Source organism: Panulirus ornatus, chromosome 4 (genome assembly GCF_036320965.1).
Source record: "Panulirus ornatus isolate Po-2019 chromosome 4, ASM3632096v1, whole genome shotgun sequence".
Lineage (NCBI taxonomy): Eukaryota > Metazoa > Arthropoda > Malacostraca > Decapoda > Palinuridae > Panulirus > Panulirus ornatus.
Genome location: NC_092227.1, coordinates 7122399 through 7144965, shown reverse-complemented (window position 1 = coordinate 7144965; position 22567 = coordinate 7122399). Strand labels below are relative to the sequence as shown.

Genomic DNA, 22567 nt, shown 5'->3' with positions numbered 1-22567 from the left:
TTCTTTCCCTTGTTAAGTTATTGCTTATATACATGCCTTAGTCATCCTTTCCACATCCACCCATGATAATCCACAATATCTAAGGATACATTCTTCAATCTAGTCATTACCCACTCTGCTCTCTGCTTCATTCAGACATCCCCAGTCCTCATAGTACCCACTCTCCCTTACAACACATCCTAATCTATGGAAATCTACATCCCAAGATTGGATTTTTCATTTATTCTGTAACTGCAAACCCATTTTTCATGCTTTAAAGTAACATGAACAATGGCTTCTAAAAAGCATAGCTCAGCAAATTTTCTTCTTTGCCCTTCAATAACTTCATTAGATTACCAGAAAACTGCCTTCCTTTCATTCACCTCTCATGTATCTCCAAGACAATGCTTCATGTAAAACATGAAATTCTGTTCTTTTTCAAACTTATAATCCAAACAAATCTCTCACCCTGAATCCCTTCTTCAAATATCACATTTTCCTTGTAGACATTTATGTTCAGTACTCTCTTCTTATACACCCTAAAACTTTCACAATATTTTGGAATATCTCTTCCATTTCACCTACTAATACTTTCCTCTACATACAACATCAGAGGCCAACCTCACTCCTCTATATTTCCTACAAAAGCCTTCCTCAAAGCTCCATCCATTACAGTAGAGTATCTAATAGCCAAATGGACCACAAAACATCTTGCCTCACTTTCAAACCACTAAACTTATTACAATGAAAACAGAATTAATTCACAAGCAAAAGTGACAATCTTGAGCACACGACCATGACAAAGAAGAGAAAAAGCGATATACATGATAACAAATACACAGGAACAAACAGAAGACATAAAGAAATATGTTTTAAGTCTGAGAGCACCTCAACAAGAAATATTCAAATTTTCCACACTGGGAGTAATTCCTGGGAACATGCTTTAAAAGAGACCTGGATAAATATATGAAAGTCCAGCAAAGAAGCTTGAACGATTATTACACTCAATGCCAGGAGGATTAAGAAACATGAATGAAGCAACTATAGAAGCACTGAAAAAAAATTACACTTTTGGCTGAAGTCAATACCTGATGAATTTCACATTACTGACTATGGAAGGGGAGTAGCAGCTGAGAAAAATATTAAAATTCAACTAGCAAGATATAAGGTTAGCGCTAAACTCTAGCCCCTGCCACATTAGCAAAGTCTCATTCTACTGTACGTACTTTCATGTAGGAATTACCTACACTGCTATTCTTTTACTTCTGTAAAAACCTTTCACTGCCTTTGCCAGTTCAGCCCATTATCCATTACAACTCAACACATTTTACTGATAAGTCCTGTCACAATGTGCTTTTTTCCTGTCCAAAAATAATGCATATACTTGAAACCATCTAAAATTGTTCAATCATTATTCCTTTGTAAGCCTTTTCATTTACACAACAATAAATTATCCCCCATAAGCTCACATATTTAGCTTCATCTTTGCCATTCTATAAAGGGAGAACCACTGTACTCATCAAGTCTTTTGGTACTTTATCAAAATTCTTAGTCTTCACTGATAAACTATAAGAAAACTTCAGCACCAGCTCCCCCACTCCCTCAATATCTTCCCTCTTACTTAGCCCATTTCAGGCACATTACCACATTTCACCATACATATCACTTTAAACAATCTTTATAACTGATGTATATAAGACATCCACCAATTACAGCTAATCTAATTTCCTCTAAACCCAGTGAAGATCTCATACCTTCTATGACTTTTCTGATATTCCAAAGGGGTACAGGTTAATGCTTAGGAGATGTTCTTTCCTAACTTACTAATGTCCCTGAAAGATTCTGGGGAATCATATGTAGTTGCCCTCGACATATCCAAAGCTTTAAGAGGGTGTGGCATTGGGATTTCATCTCTTGGCACACCTTTTTCAGCTTTCCTCCCTCACTTTGCTCCCTTATACCTGCCTGATCTACAAATAACTAAATGCAATCACACGCTGATGACTAAATGGGTGAAATGTAATACTTTGAGCTGGTTTGGGCATGTGGAAAGAAAGCATGACGGGGAGTTTACAAGGAGAATGTATGATAGTACAATTAAAGGGGTTGGTGTGAGAGGAACACCACCTGTGACATGGTCAAATAGGGTAGAGGAATACTGGAGGGAGACAAACAGAGGAAGAATGCATGGAATGGTGTGTGCAAGGGAGGAATGTAAGGACAGGGATAAGTGGAGACTCTTTCACAGTGATCACCCCCTGATGGTGATTCCTGGATGGAATGGGCATCAGAGATATAGATAGATGGATAGATAAATAACTAAACACTGCATTCCTCCAGTGACACCAGGATGCCCAGCCCAGCCTGCCCAATTCTGCAAATTTCTCGAAAACCAAAAAGGAAACTAGCCATAGGATCTCTTTCGGACCACACCCATTTGATTTACCACAGCTTTTTATTCATCTTTCCTTAAGATTTCTTTGTGAAATTTTAATACTAACCTGATCAGATCAGTATTTTACATGGTAAAGCTTCACTTTGGGACTATTACTCTGGCTGGCACCAGACGATTCTATTCCGGTGTGGTATGACTCATGGGGTGTCAAAGTAAAGCTTCACTTCGGGACTTGTATTCTGGCTGATGCCTGACAATTCTATTCAGGTTTGGCATGGCCCTCATCCTCTCAAACAATACCCTCCCATACAACTTACCAAGTATACTTAACAAAATTATACCTCTGTAGTTTGAACACCCATCATCCCCTTTACCTTTATACAGTTGCACTATACATGCATTCTTTGTGCATTCATTAAGAGAAGATTCAATGATATTTCTCTTAGTAAAGGAGCTAAAGTTAATAATTGAATACGCATTACTCCACTGTACTGACTGAAGTAACACTACTTCACTTACTAACTGTAACTCCTTGACCAAGAGAAGTATCACTGGATCATCTCTTATCAAATACACAAAAAATTGTAAAAAGAATAGTAGTGAAGGTCTATACAAACTGGATAACTTTGTTGTAAGAAAAATATGTAAACAGTTCCTTGTCTTGTCCACATGATAAAATTCTATGACGGGCATGGTATCAGCCAGAGACAATTGTACACCAACAGCTTTTTAGCTCCACCTCCATTTTGCATGTAAGCTGACTCTTCTAAGTCTTCTATCTCCCCTGACAATGTAATCATTATATGATAGCGCACCTGGGAACTAATCATGTTTCATTTTACTCATGGTTATCAGCAAATATATATATATATATATATATATATATATATATATATATATATATATATATATATATATTTTTTTTTTTTTTTTATACTTTGTCGCTGTCTCCCGCGTTTGTGAGGTAGCGCAAGGAAACAGACGAAAGAAATGGCCCAACCCCCCCCATACACATGTATATACATATGTCCACATATATATATATATATATATATATATACATATATATATATATATATATTCCACACGCAAATATACATACCTACACAGCTTTCCATGGTTTACCCAAGACGCTTCACATGCCCTGATTCAATCCACTGACAGCACGTCAACCCCGGTATACCACATCGATCCAATTCACTCAATTCCTTGCCCTCCTTTCACCCTCCTGCATGTTCAGGCCCCGATCACACAAAATCTTTTTCACTCCATCTTTCCACCTCCAATTTGGTCTCCCACTTCTCCTCGTTCCCTCCACCTCCGACACATATATCCTCTTGGTCAATCTTTCCTCACTCATTCTCTCCATGTGCCCAAACCATTTCAAAACACCCTCTTCTGCTCTCTCAACCACGCTCTTTTTATTCCACACATCTCTCTTACCCTTACATTACTTACTCGATCAAACCACCTCACACCACACATTGTCCTCAAACATCTCATTTCCAGCACATCCACCCCCCTGCGCACAACTCTATCCATAGCCCACGCCTCGCAACCATACAACATTGTTGGAACCACTATTCCTTCAAACATACCCATTTTTGCTTTCCGAGATAATGTTCTCGACTTCCACATATTCTTCAAGGCCCCCAGGATTTTCGCCTCCTCCCCCACCCTATGATTCACTTCCGCTTCCATGGTTCCATCCGCTGCCAGATCCACTCCCAGATATCTAAAACACTTTACTTCTTCCAGTTTTTCTCCATTCAAACTTACCTCCCAATTGACTTGACCCTCAACCCTACTGTACCTAATAACCTTGCTCTTATTCACATTTACTCTTAACTTTCTTCTTTCACACACTTTACCAAACTCAGTCACCAGCTTCTGCAGTTTCTCACATGAATCAGCCTCCAGTGCTGTATCATCAGCGAACAACAACTGACTCACTTCCCAAGCTCTCTCATCCACAACAGACTTCATTTTTGCCCCTCTTTCCAAAACTCTTGCATTCACCTCCCTAACAACCCCTTCCATAAACAAATTAAACAACCATGGAGACATCACACACCCCTGCCGCAAACCTACATTCACTGAGAACCAATCACTTTCCTCTCTTCCTACACGTACACATGCCTTACATCCTCGATAAAAACTTTTCACTGCTTCTAACAACCTGCCACCCACACCATATATTCTTAATACCTTCCACAGAGCATCTCTATCAACTCTATCATATGCCTTCTCCAGATCCTTATATGCTACATACAAATCCATTTGCTTTTCTAAGTATTTCTCACATACATTCTTCAAAGCAAACACCTGATCCACACATCCTCTACCACTTCTGAAACCACACTGCTCTTCCCCAATCTGATGCTCTGTACATGCCTTCACCCTCTCAATCAATACCCTCCCATATAATTTACCAGGAATACTCAACAAACTTATACCTCTGTAATTTGAGCACTCACTCTTATCCCCTTTGCCTTTGTACAACAAAGGCCCCATTCGTTCACACTCAGTCTCTGTAATGTAATGTAATAATGCACCGAAACCACAGCTCCCTTTCCACATCCAGGCCCCACAGAACTTTCCATAGTTTACCCCAGATGCTTCACATGCCCTGGTTCAATCCACTGACAGCACGTCGACCCCGGTATACCACATCGTTCCAATTCACTCTATTCCTTGCACGCCTTTCACCCTCCTGCATGTTCAGGCCCCGATCACTCAAAATCTTTTTCACTCCATCTTTCCACCTCCAATTAGGTCTCCCACTTCTCCTCATTCCCTCCACCTCAGATAAATATATCCTATTTGTCAATCTTTCCTCACTCATTCTCTCCATGTGACCAAACCATTTCAAAACACCCTCTTCTGCTCTCTCAACCACACTCTTTTTATTACCACACATCTCTCTTACCTTTTCATTACTTACTCGATCAAACCACCTCACATCACATATTGTCCTCAAACATCTCATTTCCAGCACATCCACCCTCCTCCGCACAACTCTATCTATAACCCATGCCTCGCAACCATATAACATTGTCAGAACCACTATTCCTTCAAACATACCCATTTTTGCTTTTTGAGATAACGTTCTTGCCTTCCACACATTTTTCAATGCTCCCACAACTTTCCCCCCCTTCCCCACCCTAAGACTCACTCCTGCTTCCATGGTTCTATCCACTGCCAAATCCACTCCCAGATATCTAAAACACTTCACTTCCTCCAGTTTTTCTCCATTCAAACTTACCTCCCAATTGACTTGTCCCTCAACTCTACTGTACCTAATAACCTTGTTCTTATGCACATTTACTCTCAGCTTTCTTCTTTCACTCACTTTACCAAACTCATTCACCAGCTTCTGCAGTTTCTCATCCGAATCAGCCACCAGCGCTGTATCATCAGCAAACAAAAACTGACTCACTTCCCAAACTCTCTCATCCACAACAGACTGCATACTTGCCCCTCTTTCCAAAACTCTTGCATTTACCTGCCTAACAACCCCATCCATAAACAAATTAAACAACCATGGAGACATCACGCACCCCTGCCGCAAACCAACATTCACTGAGAACCATTACTGCATTAATGAGATGGCCTTGGCCTTCATTAGAGTATTCAGTTGCCCATGCCATCTCAGTCATACGAAAAAGCTCATAAAGAGCTTTGAAAAGCCTACAAACATGAAAACACATATCATAGACTTGCAAACGACCCAGATTACAAAATATGTAATGTTTTAAACTTCAGAGAATATGACAAGAATATAAGCATTTGCACATACTTGAATGATGCTTTAGTGTAGTTACAGTTGGCAACATGTGATGCCTTCAGCAAACATTTATCAGCCAATATAAAGTGACAAGAACAGGAAGTGAATCAGGGCAAAGCACTTTAATCACAAAAGTGGCTATATCTGTACAGCCAAAAGCAGTAAATATAGGATGATAAAATCAAATTACACAATTCAGCAGTGCCATTCCCTCTTAGCTCATTCCATTATGAATCTAATGGCTAGAAATGGAGAATTCCATGCCAGATATACATGACCACACTAAGTGGCTATGCATGGGATAAGAAAAAACCACCAAAATGCTTCAAGACAATCTTAACTAAATAATACCCTCGACCACACAAGAACAAACTTGCATGCATAACTCAAGGAAGCCTATAAACTGCCTTCATTATATCAGAAAACAACTACTCCCTGCTAAGTAGGCAAGCTGATCACTCACCTCAGACAGCCACAAAGAAACCTGCAGCAGATGTTGAAGTCACCTCTCAAGCAGTTCACATCAGCAACCTCGTTTCAATAATGTTATGAATGAAGCAAACCCACACTGTGTTCTGGTCAGCAACACTGCTCACCCAATTCCATACCAGATCCTGCATCACAAAAAGGGTGTGAGGGATGACGTTCAACTGATTTCACACCGGCAGTAAGGTCACAGGCGTACTAAGTGGGAAGATTTTCTAATTCTGCTGATGGTGGTGATGTAACTCAACTGATTCAACATCACCACAGACTATGTGGTAACTTTTCACTGTTATCCATGTCATAATCAAAGAGTTCAGGCCATTACTGTAATCAAGAACAAACGGCCAAAGCAACTGAAGAACTACTGTATGCTGCACTGCAAAAAATTCACCAACCGGTCCGTTGTCATCTGCTTCAATCTTTGCCATAAAGAGAAGCACTGTCAGTGCATCATTCTACGAAATTCCAGTGGTCATAAAAGAATTGCACAAATCAGTTTTTGGCCTCACATTACTACATTCTGCAACAAAACATTTACCTTCTTAATCACGACACAAGAACTAGCCCCAGTAGATACTACTCAAGGCCTGAAAAAGAACTGACACTCATTACATCCCCAGAAGTAAAGTTGTTGTACCCAGGGAGAGTGAAGTAATTACATATTTTGTCTACATCAGTGGCATATAATCAGTATCCAGTTATTAGGCTGCTTTAAGTGTTTGGCTGGGCTTCCAATAACAGTTGTTCAATCACCTTATAGACCATATTCCTTTCCGCTTCCTTGGCAGATAGAGATAACAATCCTCTCTCCCACAGACCTTATGGTTCCATGAACAAACAAGTGCAACAGGCCTTATAACTTCTATAGAATTGTGCTAATATCTATATCAAAACTAACTTTAGTCTTTAACCCTTTGAATGAAATGGTCCAAATCTCCTGCTCACAGTAATATTTCCCGAGTGCAACCAAAGGAAACTTTCTGTGTCCATTTAAAAAGTCTACCCTCATCTCTTGTGAATTATGATTTTCTGTTAATCTAAACTTCAGCTTGTGCTTGTGAGAGCCAGTAGTAAACAGAAACAAAACAAATGCAATGTCAGTTATGCTCAAACTACTCTTTCAAGAGACTACCAGATATCAAAAAAAAATTTCCTTTTTCTGCATTTCTACCACAAACTAGGTAAGATATGGATATCATAGCATTATGATATGACTTGTGAATATATATATATAATCTTTGCATTAATATTCATTCTATGAAAATACAAATATTTTCTGCAGCATCTTTAGGAAATATATAGACAAAACATAAAGTGGCGTCAGCTTAGCAGGCAAGTGTGCATATGTACATCTCTTAAAACTTCTGTTCCATTTTCATAAACTGTTTCTCTTTTTTCAAGGTCATTATGAGTATTTATGAGGAAGAAGTTACCTGCTACAGATGAAGAAATTTAAGTTGAGTTGTAGGCCTCTGATGTGAGAGTGAGGATGTTTATCATTGAAAGCAGTTATGTAGATGATCCCAGCCCCAAGAGATAGTACTGCTCTCACAGTCGTATCTATTAACAGTTCTGATATACCTACACTGCCCTCATGGTCCAGAATGAAGACTGTAACATCATCTAATTCAAATCAACTAGAAAAAATTATTGATTTCCAAGGACAACAAGCCATGCTAGGTTTGAAAAATCTTACAACATATGAGTATTTTCAAAAACTTTTTCCTGACACTACTTATGACACTGTTGCAAGGGAAACTAAAAGATTGGATAAACTGAGACTTTTACCACCCAGGTCTAGGTAAGGATGTTTCACTTACTGCAGTAGAAACAGGTTTATAAAGATTTTGCCTCTCAGTAAATGAAAGTTTTAACATGTTGATTTAACTAAATTCACCTTTTATACTGATTTTCTTGAAAAAAGAATAATTCTTACTGTTTTGTTTTCTTTTCATTTCTTTAACCCAGTGTATAGGTAAATTTCTACATAAATTTGAATATGACCTATAATACATTATACATGCTTCTGGATTAGCTTTAGCCCCTCAGTAATAAGAATGGTTTACATACTATACATTTCATTAGAAAAAACTTCCATATCATTTTTTTCAACTAAACTTGAGTGAGGGAAATTGGCAACATTTTGAATTTTACAACAAATTATGATCAACAGACATTATTTATACTTCTGGCTCCTCCATAGAATAGTTGGATGAATATTATGCACTTTACTGAAAAACACTTCCCTGCATTTTTTTCATAAAAACCCTACTTTTCACCTTATGAATGGATTTCTAAGGAATTCAAATGCCAGATATGGAAACACCATAACTAACTTCTGACGAAAAAGTACAAACATTTTTCAAAAGAGTAATTTCATATTCTGATGAGCTGACTGCACTTTCTGAGAATGATCTTGAAATTATAAGATGCACTCAAAGGAATAATTATGGGAGACAACATTACAAAGCACAGGTAATCTCAAAAATTACCATTAAAATGAATGCTCAAACCTAATCCATTCTTAAGCAAATGTTATAATGTATCTTCCCATCTTCATCACCAAAAATGTAAATCATAATCTTATGAATTTATGATAAACTCTCATGTACTTACAAATATACAGGGAAATCCCTTGAACAGCAATACTAAATTGCAACATCCAAACTGTGACGGCAGAATTCTCACACAAATATATTCTCAGGACTTGAAAATAACAAAAACACTCCAGAAAGCAATGGCGGGACATTACGAGTACTGGAGGTTCCATAACACGGCAAGTTTAGTCTCACTGTGTTCCGTAACATTTTGTCCAACAAGATTAAGAAGTTTTGTCCCAGTCATACATAAAATAATAGTAATATCAGAAAATAATACAAATGAAAGCAAGTGTAGAGTAGATACCCTTTTAGCTGTAAGACTTCCATGTACAACTTCAAGTTGCTATCAAGAGCATATAGGAAAGTAAACCACATAGCCTTAAAGCCACTTATGTAAGTTGTGATGTTTAGAAGGTGTTACATATCTGGCTGTACAAAGAAATAACAAAGAATTCCAATTTAATTCCTTGATTAACATCTATGCATGTACACACTAACTGCCACTACAAGAGCTTAATAATTTTGATCCTGGGGACGTGAAACAATACAAATTGTCTCCTACGAGATAGTCATTTCAATTTAGTTACCATCTTTTTAAAGAGAAAGATACATAATACTAATCTCCTCAGTCTTACTACACGCATAAACATATTGATATACACCGATGACTTAATAAGACAAATATGGTAAAATATGAATATGATGAAAAGTTAAAAAAATTCACATAAATTACAAGTCTGTAATGGATAACATGCAATTTAAAACTAGAGGGCATAATGTCCAACTTGCTTAACAGTACTCATGGCATATGTCAAAGTGACCATTTGCATAAAGAAAGTGGATACCAAACAACTTCATGGTTGGTGTATGTGGTTTTAAAGACAGCCTTGTATGCTCTTACCTCCGTTCATGTAAAAGATGTGTTTACAAAAACAATATAAATCTGTAACTTTGGCACTACTTTGCTATAGCAAGGACATTATCAGGTAGAATGACAACTCAACAATTTCTAATGATACTGTACTACACTGACGACAGTAAGTTAACTGAAGCCCTTCTTGTAAAATCTGTATTACATTTTTTCTCTTGGCAAATTCATATATCCCCCAACCCACTTATGCATATGTTTTAAGTCACAAAAATATACATTTCAAAGTTTGAAAAACTGTTTCTTCTCCACAGTAGAGTCTTGTGGTCCTTGAGAGAATTTCTAGAATCCCTAGGGTTAGACCCATCTTAACACTTTGGTTACAACAATCAACCCAAGTCTTTGTACAGATCATTCCAACTCACCACTAAGTGAAAAAGTCAATGCCATATAAAAATGGTTTGAAGAGCCAATACAGATGGATGACACTTTTCTGATCAGAAAAGGATCTTGGGATCTTGCATAGTATTGCTTTTTTTCCCTTGCAAACACAACAATAGCTAATCAACTATCTAATGCCACCCTTATAATGATTTGTTTACCTGTATTCTTATTCATCTTTGTCTAAACCATAATTTTGGTAGTTTATGGATTTCATGTGGATGCCACTAACAAACAGTAGGTGCTGCCACCTATCAACACCAAGATAAAGGTCCCAACCATGGTAAAGAAGTGGTCACCAGCTAACAATGTCACTGCCATTTGCATAGCAATTCATTCACTCTATATCACTGTTTTTCTTGTTCTGTCATTATACACATATTTCATGTTCATCAAAATGTCAGGATATGCTTTGTAAGAGTACATTATTTATGACAGTGCAAATATAAAGATACAAAATGATGTTATACAATGTTTTGATGAGTTCTCATGAGTTGGTAACATGGGGCTACTTAGCATCCTTTTAAATAAAAGATTGTTATGAGTGTGTACTATATAACATAATGCTCAAATAAAGACTTATAACAATGCTATACAGTGTTGTTAATAAGTGCTCATGAGCTGGCAACACAAGGCTGCTTAGTGTTCCTTTAAATCTGCAATTATAATTTCCCTCTATGCCTTATACAATAATTCCATCATTATGAGAAAAAACAAACAAAAAATCTGTCAAACTAGAGGAAGTTGATGCCATTCTGTAGGCATCATACTATAAATATTGTACTTCATTTTCATTTTCTTCCACCTGATTTTTTCAATGCTATCAGATCTTGTCATAAGAAAAACTAATACCAGACATGGAGATTTTATGGTTTTGCCTCAATAAAACAGTATGAAAACAGGACCAATGACCAATTTCTAATTTCTCATGATAATTCATGCTCCTTGGAAACAAAACTGGGTGTCAAGTATGTGACCAAGGGATTAATCTCTACCTTCTGGTGAGTTAGCTGCCTCTCACCTTTAGCTAACCAGCTATTTGATTATAGCAACCCACAGTTCATCCCAGGCACCAATCAGCAACCTCCTATCATCCCCTGGCTTTTTGGTTCTGATCTGCTTCATAACTCTCAGAACACAGATATCAACCTATTGGCTAAGAGACGTTTTTCAAAAGAGAGGGAAAGGAAGGGTAGAAAACAATAACATATAGGAAAAATGCTTGTAAGAGACTTCCCAAGGTAGAGACAGGTTTTCCTTATCTACAGCTCGTGTGTCAAATCCACATAACACTGCTGGGACTACTATGCCTTCAAAAATACCCATTTTCACCTTTCAGACATCAAGCTCTCTTTCTACACATTACTCCATGTTCCCAGAACCTTTACATCTTCACCCACCCTATGACACAATTCCATAGTTCTACTCACTGCCATGTACACTCCCAAGTATCTAAAACACTTCACCTCCTCTGTTTTCTCCATTCAAACTAAAACCCCACCTAAATTGTCCCTCTGCCCTGCTAAACCTAATAACATTGCTTTTATTCACTTCCCATGCCCCCACTAACCCTCTACAAACTGCATACTCACCCCTCTCTCCAAGGCCCTTGCACTTACTTCGCTCCCCTCCCCAACCATAAACGAAGTAAAAAGCCAGAGTGACATCGCACACCCATGTTACAGAGCAATCTTCACCTAGATCTACTCACTCTCCTCTCTTCCTACATGCATACATGCCTTACACTCTTGATAAAAACATCTCACTGCTTCTACTTACTTTCCTCCCGCATCACATATTTGTAAGACCTTTTACATGGCATCTCTCTCGACCCTATCATATGTCTCCTCCAGATCCATAATGCCATACATATATATATCTGTTTCTCTAAGTATTTCTTATGCACATTCTTTATGGCAAACACCTGATCCACACACCCTCTACCACTCCTACAACCACAATGTTCCTCCCCAGTCTGATGGTATCGATATTCCTTTACCTTCTCAATTACCACTTTCTCATATAACTTACCAGGAACACTCAACATGCTTCCAGTGCTCTGTGGTTTGAACACTCACCTTTGTTTCCTTTGCCTTTGTACAGTGGTACGATTCATGTATTCTGCCAATTCTCAGCCAACTCACCGTGGTTTATGCAAACTTTGAAAATCCTAACTAAACAATCAACCACACATTCGCCCTCTTTCTTACGAAATTCAACTGGAGTACCAACCACTCCAGCCACCTTGCCACGTTTCATCTTATACAAAGTATTCATCTCCTCCTCTCTCTTCACTTTGTATGCCTCTTACACAAGGCCTTCATCATTGTTTCTCTTTTTACCAAGCCACTCTCCACGCTTCTCTCATTTCACATACCATCCTAACTCAAACATCCTATATCTGAGACCTAATCATCAAATAAATTCAACAGTCCTTCAAAATACTTATCTGATCTCCTCTTCACCTCATCACAATGCTATATGGTTCTTCATACACAGCAAAAGTACACACAATGTACCTTCACTTCATTCTAAATGTTTCATAATAATGTACTTCATGAATTATATATGTTTAAGCCTGCACAACTATGCAAAATACAAAAAAGTGGAGATGAGTCACTCACCATAAAACAAGGTGTTGGTCATCAGAACCCGAGAGCAAGAGGTTTCCTGGAGCATCCCACACAACAGTATTAACACAACCACGGTGAACCTCCATTGCCTGCAGAAGTGACATTCGCTGCAAGAGGCTCTCATTGCCTGCAACAAATGATACATTCCAGTCTGTAAACTATACTTTCAGAAGTATAAAATCTTTGTACAAGTTTATGATAGGTAATTCATATTTGAATTCCCCCAAAGTAATGCCTCATTCTCTCATCTGTCCTTACTTCTTCACTTAAATATGTAGTGAACGCTCCTCCATCTTACTAATGGCCACCTGAGAGGCTAAATTCTTAAGCAAATAATATGAAATGGAATGGTGGGTCAGTATTGGAATAAAAAAAAATATATACAACTAAATTCTACAACAGCAAACAAGTAATGCTCCTCACCTTGCTAAACTATTAAAATCATCCTCAGATAGATGCCATTCAACAGTTACAGTGTGTCTATGCAGGCAAATAAAAATGTACTAAAGATTCCATTCTACAGACAGCTGATGTTACAAAAATAAAAAATAACAGAAAATATATCAATACATAGCTGAAACAAGCCAAGTCAATATCAGACTTAGAAATCACAGAGATGTTGCATTGCAACTGTCACACAGTAAAGAAACATCAAAAAATTAGTCATGCCAAAGATCATGAGACTGTAATCCAACATAAGTATCAATAAATAAGAGCTCTGATTACCGCAGTGGACTTTATAGGAGAGATCATTTCTAGTGATGGAGAAAGTCTGGTATATTGCAAATAATCTTTATCATATCAGAGTCTAGTCAAAAGTAATCAAACTTATCAACTCTCGCCCCATAATCTCTTTCCTTCTAAATATATTACTTCATATTCTACATAGAGAAATAGCTGCATGTATGCTTTCACCACAGCTAAACCATATAATACTCACCAGCCCACTGCATCATATGATTACTCTTTGACTGATTTTCCTTCTCTTCCTTCTCTTATCATCTTAGCCACTTTTTATGCTTCATTAAGGCCTCTGCTAAATGGAACCAAATTCGAGGTAGAAGGATGGAGTGAAAAAGATTTTGAGCGATCGGGGCCTGAACATACAGGAGGTAAAAGGCGTGCAAGGAATAGAGTGAAATGGAACGATGTGGTATACCGGGGTCGACGTGCTGTCAATGGATTGAACCAGGGCATGTGAAGAGTCTGGGGTAAACCATAGAAAGTTTTGTGGGGCCTGGATGTGGAAAGGGAGCTGTGATTTCGGTGCATTATACATGACAGCTAGAGACTGAGTGTGAACGAATGTGGCCTCTGTTGTCTTTTCCTAGCTCTGCCTCGTGAGCATGCAGGGGGAGGGGGTTGTCATTTCATGTGTGGCGAGATGGTGACGGGAATGAATAAAGGCAGCAAGTATGAAACATGTACATGTGTATATATGTTTATGTCTGTGTATGTATATATATGTATACGTTGAAATGTATAGGTATGTATATGTGCGTGTGTGGACGTGTATGTATATACATGTGTATGTGGGTGGGTTGGGCCATTCTTTTGTCTGTTTCCTAGCGCTACCTCGCTAATGCAGGAGACAGCGACAAAGTAGGATAAATAAATAAACAAAAAAATATCATTTATCTATTTCATCTATTTGGACGTATATGTACATATATGTGTATGTGGGTGGGTTGGGCCATTTCTTTCGTCTGTTTCCTTACGCTACTTCGCTAAGGTGGGAGACAGCGACAAAGCAAAACAAAATAAGTAAATAGTAAATAAAAAAATATTATTTATCTATTTTATTGTACTTGATCAATGTTTCCCGCATCAACAAGGTAGCACCAGGAAACAGACGAAGAATGGCCCATCCACCCCCCCCCCCCACACACACACACACACACACACATATATATATCTATTTTGCTTTGTCGCTGTCTCCCGCATTTGCGAGGTAGCGCAAGGAAACAGACGAAAGAAATGGCCCAACCCACCCCCCTACACATGTATATACATACACATCCACACACGCAAATATACATACCCATACATCTCAATGTACACACATATATACACACACAGACACATACATATATACACATGCACACAATTCACACTGTCTGCCTTTATTTATTCCCATCGCCACCTCGCCACACATGGAATAACATCCCCCTCCCCCCTCATGTGTGTGAGGTAGCACTAGGAAACAGACGAAGGAATGGCCCAACCCACCCACATACACATGTATATACATACATGTCCACACACGCAAATATACATACCTACACATCTCAATGTACACATATATATACACACACAGACATATACATATATACACATGTACATAATTCATACTTTCTGCCTTTATTTATTCCTATCGCCACCCTGCCACACATGGAATAACAACCCCCTTCCCCCTCATGTGTGCGAGGTAGTGCTAGGAAAAGACATATATATATATATATATATATATATATATATATATATATATATATATATATATATATATATATATTTTTTCTTTTTTTTTTTTTGCTTTGTCGCTGTCTCCCATGTTTGCGAGGTAGCGCAAGGAAACAGACGAAAGAAATGGCCCAACCCACCCCCATACAACATGCATACACATACGTCCACACACGCAAATATACATACCTACACAGCTTTCCATGGTTTACCCCAGATGCTTCACATGCCCTGATTCAATCCACTGACAGCACGTCAACCCCAGTATACCACATTGATCCAATTCACTCTATTCCTTGCCCTCCTTTCACCCTCCTGCATGTTCAGGCCCCGATTACACAAAATCTTTTTCACTCCATCTTTCCAACTCCAATTTGGTCTCCCACTTCTCCTCGTTCCCTCCACCTCCGACACATATATCCTCTTGGTCAATCTTTCCTCACTCATTCTCTCCATGTGCCCAAACCATTTCAAAACACCCTCTTCTGCTCTCTCAACCACGCTCTTTTTATTTCCACACATCTCTCTTACCCTTACGTTACTTACTCGATCAAACCACCTCACACCACACATTGTCCTCAAACATCTCATTTTCAGCACATCCATCCTCCTGCGCACAACTCTATCCATAGCCCACGCCTCGCAACCATACAACATTGTTGGCACCACTATTCCTTCAAACATACCCATTTTTGCTTTCCGAGATAATATATATATATATATATATATATATATATATATATATATATATATATATATATACATTAATGCCCATACACTCACATTTACATATACATACAAAGACATATACATATATTCCGATGTACTTATTCATACTTGTTTGCTTTTATCTGTTCCTGGCACTACCCCGTCCCACAGGAAACAGCATTGCTATGCCTTGCTTCAGCGAGGCAGTGCCAGGAAAACAGACAAAAATGGCCACATTCGCTCACACTCAGTCTCTAGCTGTCATGTGTAATGCATCGAAACCACAGCTGCCTATCCACATCCAGGCCCCGCAGACTACATCTTCCTTATCTTTTGTCCTCTCACCAACCTGACTTTACTTACGTATCTTTTGTCGTCTCACCAATCCCTGCCTTTATTCCTAAGACACTTTAAAACCATTCTTCCCCTTTATGCTTGAGCTATGTTTTACTTAGAGCCACAACATCCAGGGGTTCTATCCTCAAACATACTATATCTCCTCTCTTTTCGCCATCGTTACATCCACACACATTTGGACATCCTGGCCTGAACCTTTGAGAAGGATGAGCACTCCCTCTTTAGCTCCTTTTTCTGTTTCATCATTTAGACATTAAAGTATAAAACAGGTGGGGATTCTAGCTAACTGTTCCCACCCGCTTTAGTCACCTTTTACAACTCATAGAGATTGTGGAGGTAGAATTTTCTCCTCTACCCCATGGATAATCTAGTCTATGAATTACTGTCACCTGATGAGGCAGATTGTCTCCATGAAACATGTTGTGCCACATGTAGAGAAAAAATTACATGTTAAATAAATTCATATGTACTCCGAAACATATAAACCTGCCAACATTACACCAATCCTAAATCCTTCTATACCATTCAACTCCCCCCCTCCTCCCACCAACCTATATCAATTCTCTCTTCTGTATCCAGAGAAAAACTGATCTACAATGGAATCAAACAAAATATCCCATTTTCACCCTCGCAATACAGCTTCAGACCCAAATACTCCTCCAACATACTACACACTGACCTCATACAACATAGATGGCTTCAACCTACCACAGCCTCCCCACCTACTAACTCATAGCAACAGACATCACCAAACATTCATTAATGTCCTGTGACATCCTCACGAAAGACAAATACTTGACACCACCCTCCAAAACAAAGACAAAAACTAGTTGGCCACTACGGCCGAGTTGCGCACAAAATGAAGTACCCAAGGAACCTTTCTTTCCCCAGCCTTCTAAAATTTGCTAAACAGTCTCCCATTCTCGGTACCAAAACCACAACAAGAAGGTCCTTTCATGTCCAGATGACCTTACAATCACATCAAAACACCCAGACACCACAGCAGCAGCAACAAATATTCAGCACTACTATACAAAATTGGAACAATGGCTCACCAAGAAAAGAACATCTGCATCTCCACAAGTCTTTTCAAATGCCCTTGTGCAGAGCACAAGGATGTTCCAAAATAATATCAGGATGCCTTAAGTGTCCCTCCTGTTCTTGTATTTTTGTTGACAGAATTTAATGAAAATTATATTACTGGACTGTTACTTTCTCAACTGTTGATGCTGGGTTCTTTTACCCAACAATATCACTCTAATTCAATTGATCAAAAATCCACACTCTATATCCACAAAAGGTCTAAGGAGTCCAGTGGTACCCTTTCTGTCAAAATCTCTCAACCAAAACACATAAATTACCAGATTTTCCCCTATTATGTACTAAAACTTTTGAAAGCAGCATGAAGATTCATAACATCTAGAGGTGGCTTACATAATTCGTTTTCATTCTATGAGTTATACATCCTTCACTACATTCTTTAGATAAACTTTAGTATACATTGATTTTGAAAGTCTCATGAATATATCTGTAAATTACGTGCCCAAGTACTGTGCCTTTTAACGCACATCAGTTATGCTCCTGCTGCTTCACTACCATGGAACTAAACTCAATAACTAGCAACACTGATTCAAATTATTCCTTCAAACTAAATATAATGAGGCTATGAAGATCATCTACTTCCTCAGAAAAGCATGCAAGTGTTTCTCGAGAATTTCATCTCTTCACATTTACGGGACAATACCCAGAGCAACATGACAGACCTTTTGCAAAGGGGTAGAAGAAACTGTTGTTGACTGGATCATACTGGCGTTTAAGGATATGTCTTAACATTAGTGAGTCTCTCACGATATATCAACGAAAAAGCACATTCACAGAAATTAACAAACACTCGAAAATGTTTCTGGTACTAAGGAACGACTACCCCCTCTTGTCAGCTGTTGTGTTATTTTGCTCCTACTCCACAATTGTGGAAAAAAAATATTCTAATTTTATCAATACGATCGATCTTACAAAAACGTATATTTCTAGAAACTAAGCTAATTTAAAGGGTTTGACGTATCTAAAATGACGCCTACATTTTCCTAGATTAAGGACAAAATAAGCAAAGAAGCAGGAGTGTTTCCATAGTTAACTCTCATTTACTTTTAAAAGGGTACGAGCCTCCAATATGTTGAAATACTGCTATAAATATTACAAATTATAATCAGTTACGTGAATAGTTTACCGATCATACGATTACAGTAGTAATTATGCTTTAGCCCAGAAGAAAATGAATAATTGATACACATCATTTTCAAACAATCTAATGGGGAATCTAATATAGTACAACAAAAGATTAGGAAAAACGACATACGTATATAAACTTTACATGCTTACCTGTATGGTCATCAAAAAATGATATATTATCCTGACCACTCAGTAGATTTCTTCCGGCATGAAAGATTTTCTTTTTAAATCAATGATAAACTTCTTTATGAAATAGTGAAATAAAAAGCCAAGGTAACGACTAACAACTTGAAGGGGATGGATTTGCGCTCAACTGAAGTAATACAGAGGGGAAGAAATAGGACAAGAAACAGGTGCTCTATTTTATGTTAAGTCTCCCTGAATTTAGCATACTTTATGCTCTGAAAAAGGAGTATCAAAGGGCTGAGTTTAGGATGGACTGAGGCGGGCAGGGTAAGTGGAAAAAATAAAGCTGACGCCTCAGAATTTCTAATTATATTTCATTCATATTTTCCAGCCATTATGGGTGGTTATACACATAAAAAGTAAAATGTAGAGCTTTTAGAATGAAGTTAAAGAAATCAGTAGTTTCTGAGTATGCACGCATCTACGAGAGCAATTATATCACTGGAAACGTTCTTGGATAATTGTCCCATTCAAACAGTCAAAATTATTCAAATCCCTGACCTTATGCTCTCTCAGACAAAAAATGTTACACCTGTTAAGAACTGGAATACGCATCAAAGTGATTTGTGAGTCTTTCCGATGATATGGATCTTAGAAGTACTAATACACTTATAGACCCTTGGCCAACAAGTGTCGAATATATGAGGTCGTGTGAAGGAGAGGATATTTTTGGTTCCCAGACGACATCGCTTGTGGCCAAGAAATGCACGTTTTTTCTTTTTTCAGCATACCGGCTCCATTAACCTTAATTACTGGACTTGGCTGATTTTTGCAAACGAGTGAAGATATATAAGTCCAGAGGATACGTATAGACACGTGTCGATGGCGAGGGAGTCAATGCAACTGAGCGACGAAGAGGCAAACTTCAGAAATCATATGACGACGTCCGAGTCACCAGTGCAGACATTAAAGAACCAAGAAGAACAGCCGAATGTCATGATGGTGAAGTCGAGATATGCCATCAACCTCATTCCCAACCGAGTCGAAAATTCACGTAATGTACGTGGCGCTGAAGCTGTAATGAGATTTGAGGTGTGCTCCTTCACCAGAATTCCTCCATCAGAACTATCTAATCTTGTGACACTAAGTGTTTAATCCCACTGATAACGAGACCAGAGTATTCTTAAGGAGGAATAAGACACGGCATCTTTTCCTAGTAGGCCGTTCCTTCTTTCCCAGTATTGAAAATTCATTAAAAGATGCCATGGAACAAGGCATATCCATCAAAGCTTCAGAAGAAATGATTAAGAGACCTTTAGAGCCTAAGGTAACCTAGGGATTAAGATCGTGGAGATAAAGACTTAATTAAGCAACTCAAAACCAAGGACTGAGTTAGATAACCGCAGGCTGGATGTCAGTCAATTCAAACCTAAGGTTTCAATCACTCACACCAGATGTGATGTTATTCCACATGCATTCCATGTTTAATCCAATCGGGTGATCATCAATGAACTGCTTCTCACTTAAAGTCAGTTCATCTGTGAGGATAGTCATCCATACCCTGTCCTGGACCCAGACGACTCAGATATACCTACATGATTTGTGATAAAGGTATTAGGGCAAATAGTCAAGCCATCTCGTGTGATATGTATAAGTAATGGATATATATCAAATGTGCCATTACCACATCGGTGAACAATGAATCCCATATTAGAGGGGACCCCACCTCCTTAGTGTGTTAAGAGTCGTGTCCAGGAATCTGTTGCTGTATCACTGTTGGTGTGGATGATGACCAGAATAACCATAAACTGATGATATTCTCAGCAGGTTTAGGGCTATGCCATGTCACCCCTATGAACATGGCAGCGAATGCAACTGTGGAAGTTGAAGGGAGTCATAGGGTGGGTTTGGAGGCGATGGTCTTGGAAGCATTAAAAATGTAGGAAAGAGAGGTTGTTGTATGGGAGGCGAAAATCGGTATGTCTGAAGGTATAATAATCCCAACGACGTTGTATGAATGTGAGGCATGGGCTATAGATGAGGATGTGCGTAGGAAGATGGTTGTGTTGGATATGAAATGTTTGAGGACATTTGATGGTAATTTACCTCCCAGATTGGTGGCTACTTTCCAACTAGGTAATCAAACATGAATAAAATTAGTCTCAGTGAATGTTGATCTTAGCCCACCCTTGTACCAAAATTTAATTTGAGTGATGGTGAAATGATTGAAAATCTTAAGGTGGGTTGAGATCCACATGAGCCTCAATTTTATTAAATTCATAAAACAGTTCACAGACTTAAATAGAAAAGCAAACAGAAATAGACCAGAGGGCCTTTTCCAGGCTTTTACCCTGAAAGAGTCAAGAAACAAACACACATAATATTTGTGGATTTTATATGTCAAACTGCATGTGAAGTCAGTTGAGAACTAGCAGCGAAATATTCATCTAATCTTGAATGCACTAGTAACTACTTTACATTACAATGGATGACAAGAATCTTCTAAGCCTCACTAGAAAGAAATCTGTCTGTTCGAGCCTTAAATAGTTGTTTATATGAGGATTGCTGGTCCTTGATAATTTTAAAAGTGGGTATCAGGTAACTTTTGAATTTTTTCTAAGTTCAGGTTTTCTAGACAGCCGTCACAGGATTTATTTCTCACACAGAAAGCTACTGCTGTACTCTGTATCATTCTAAGTAGGCTCAAGGTCAACTTTAACAGCAAGACAACATACCTGAGTTCTGAAAAATATATAAGGGAAGAGAAGAGGATAAATCATGCAAACCTATTGCAACTTGATGTATTAACATTTTCTTCTAAACTACAGCCAAACAAATATCCTACACCATACAGACTTTTTCCCAGAATATGTTAAGTGTAAGGGGGAAGTTAGTCATGCATTAGTAAAAACATTTAATAAATAGCTTACATCAGGTCACAGACATACCAGTAACATGCCTAATGAATAATGATTTACAGAAAAGGTGATATGTCTTCAGGACTTTATTATCAATCAGTTAGTCTGATGTCAGTGGGAGTTTCTTAAGGCAATAACATAGGAAACAGAATTCACCTGGGAAAGCACAGCAAACTGTGAAAATGATGACATTAATTTACCTTGATTTCAATAGGGCATTCCATGAAGTTCCTCATGAAGAGACTGGTTAACAAAAGAGGTAATGGGTTTAGTTGGGAAGTTCTATACCGGATAACAGCATGCCTGATGGAAACATAAAGTTAGAATAAAATAGAATGGGGACAGGTGATTAGTGCCATTCCCCTGTCCCTCACAGCATCTTTCTCTTCATCCCATTATCTCATCCTTGGTCTCCCACTTCTTGTTCCTAACCTTTCTCACAAATATATCGTCTTGGCTCCTCCCATTCTCTCCATATGTCCAAGCTATTTCAGCACACCCATTTTAGCTCTTTCAAACATACTCTTCTTACTACCACACCTATCTCTATCATCGAACCTCTTCACACCGTATGATGTCC

General features: G+C 38.3%; 1 protein-coding gene across 11 annotated transcripts in view; it reads right to left on the bottom strand.

Annotated features, from left to right (window-relative positions):
• The window catches only part of LOC139765572 (DDB1- and CUL4-associated factor 6-like), a 93758-nt gene extending 75076 nt beyond the window's left edge, over positions 1-18682 (bottom strand). For 9 of the 11 annotated variants that reach the window (XR_011716692.1, XR_011716693.1, XR_011716699.1 and 6 more), the window contains exons 1-2: positions 18478-18682; positions 13181-13316 (exon numbers count right to left, since the gene is read on the bottom strand). Coding sequence is in view for 2 of the 11 variants with exons in the window: in XM_071693155.1 (XP_071549256.1) it covers positions 13181-13316; positions 18478-18547 (206 nt within the window). In the remaining 9 variants the exon portion in view is untranslated. Of the gene's footprint in view, positions 1-10717; positions 10849-13180; positions 13317-14129; positions 14346-18477 lie in introns of those variants that run through there. The other 2 variants (XM_071693200.1, XM_071693210.1) reach the window with 2 other exon arrangements.
• Between the last annotated feature and the right edge of the window lie 3885 nt (positions 18683-22567).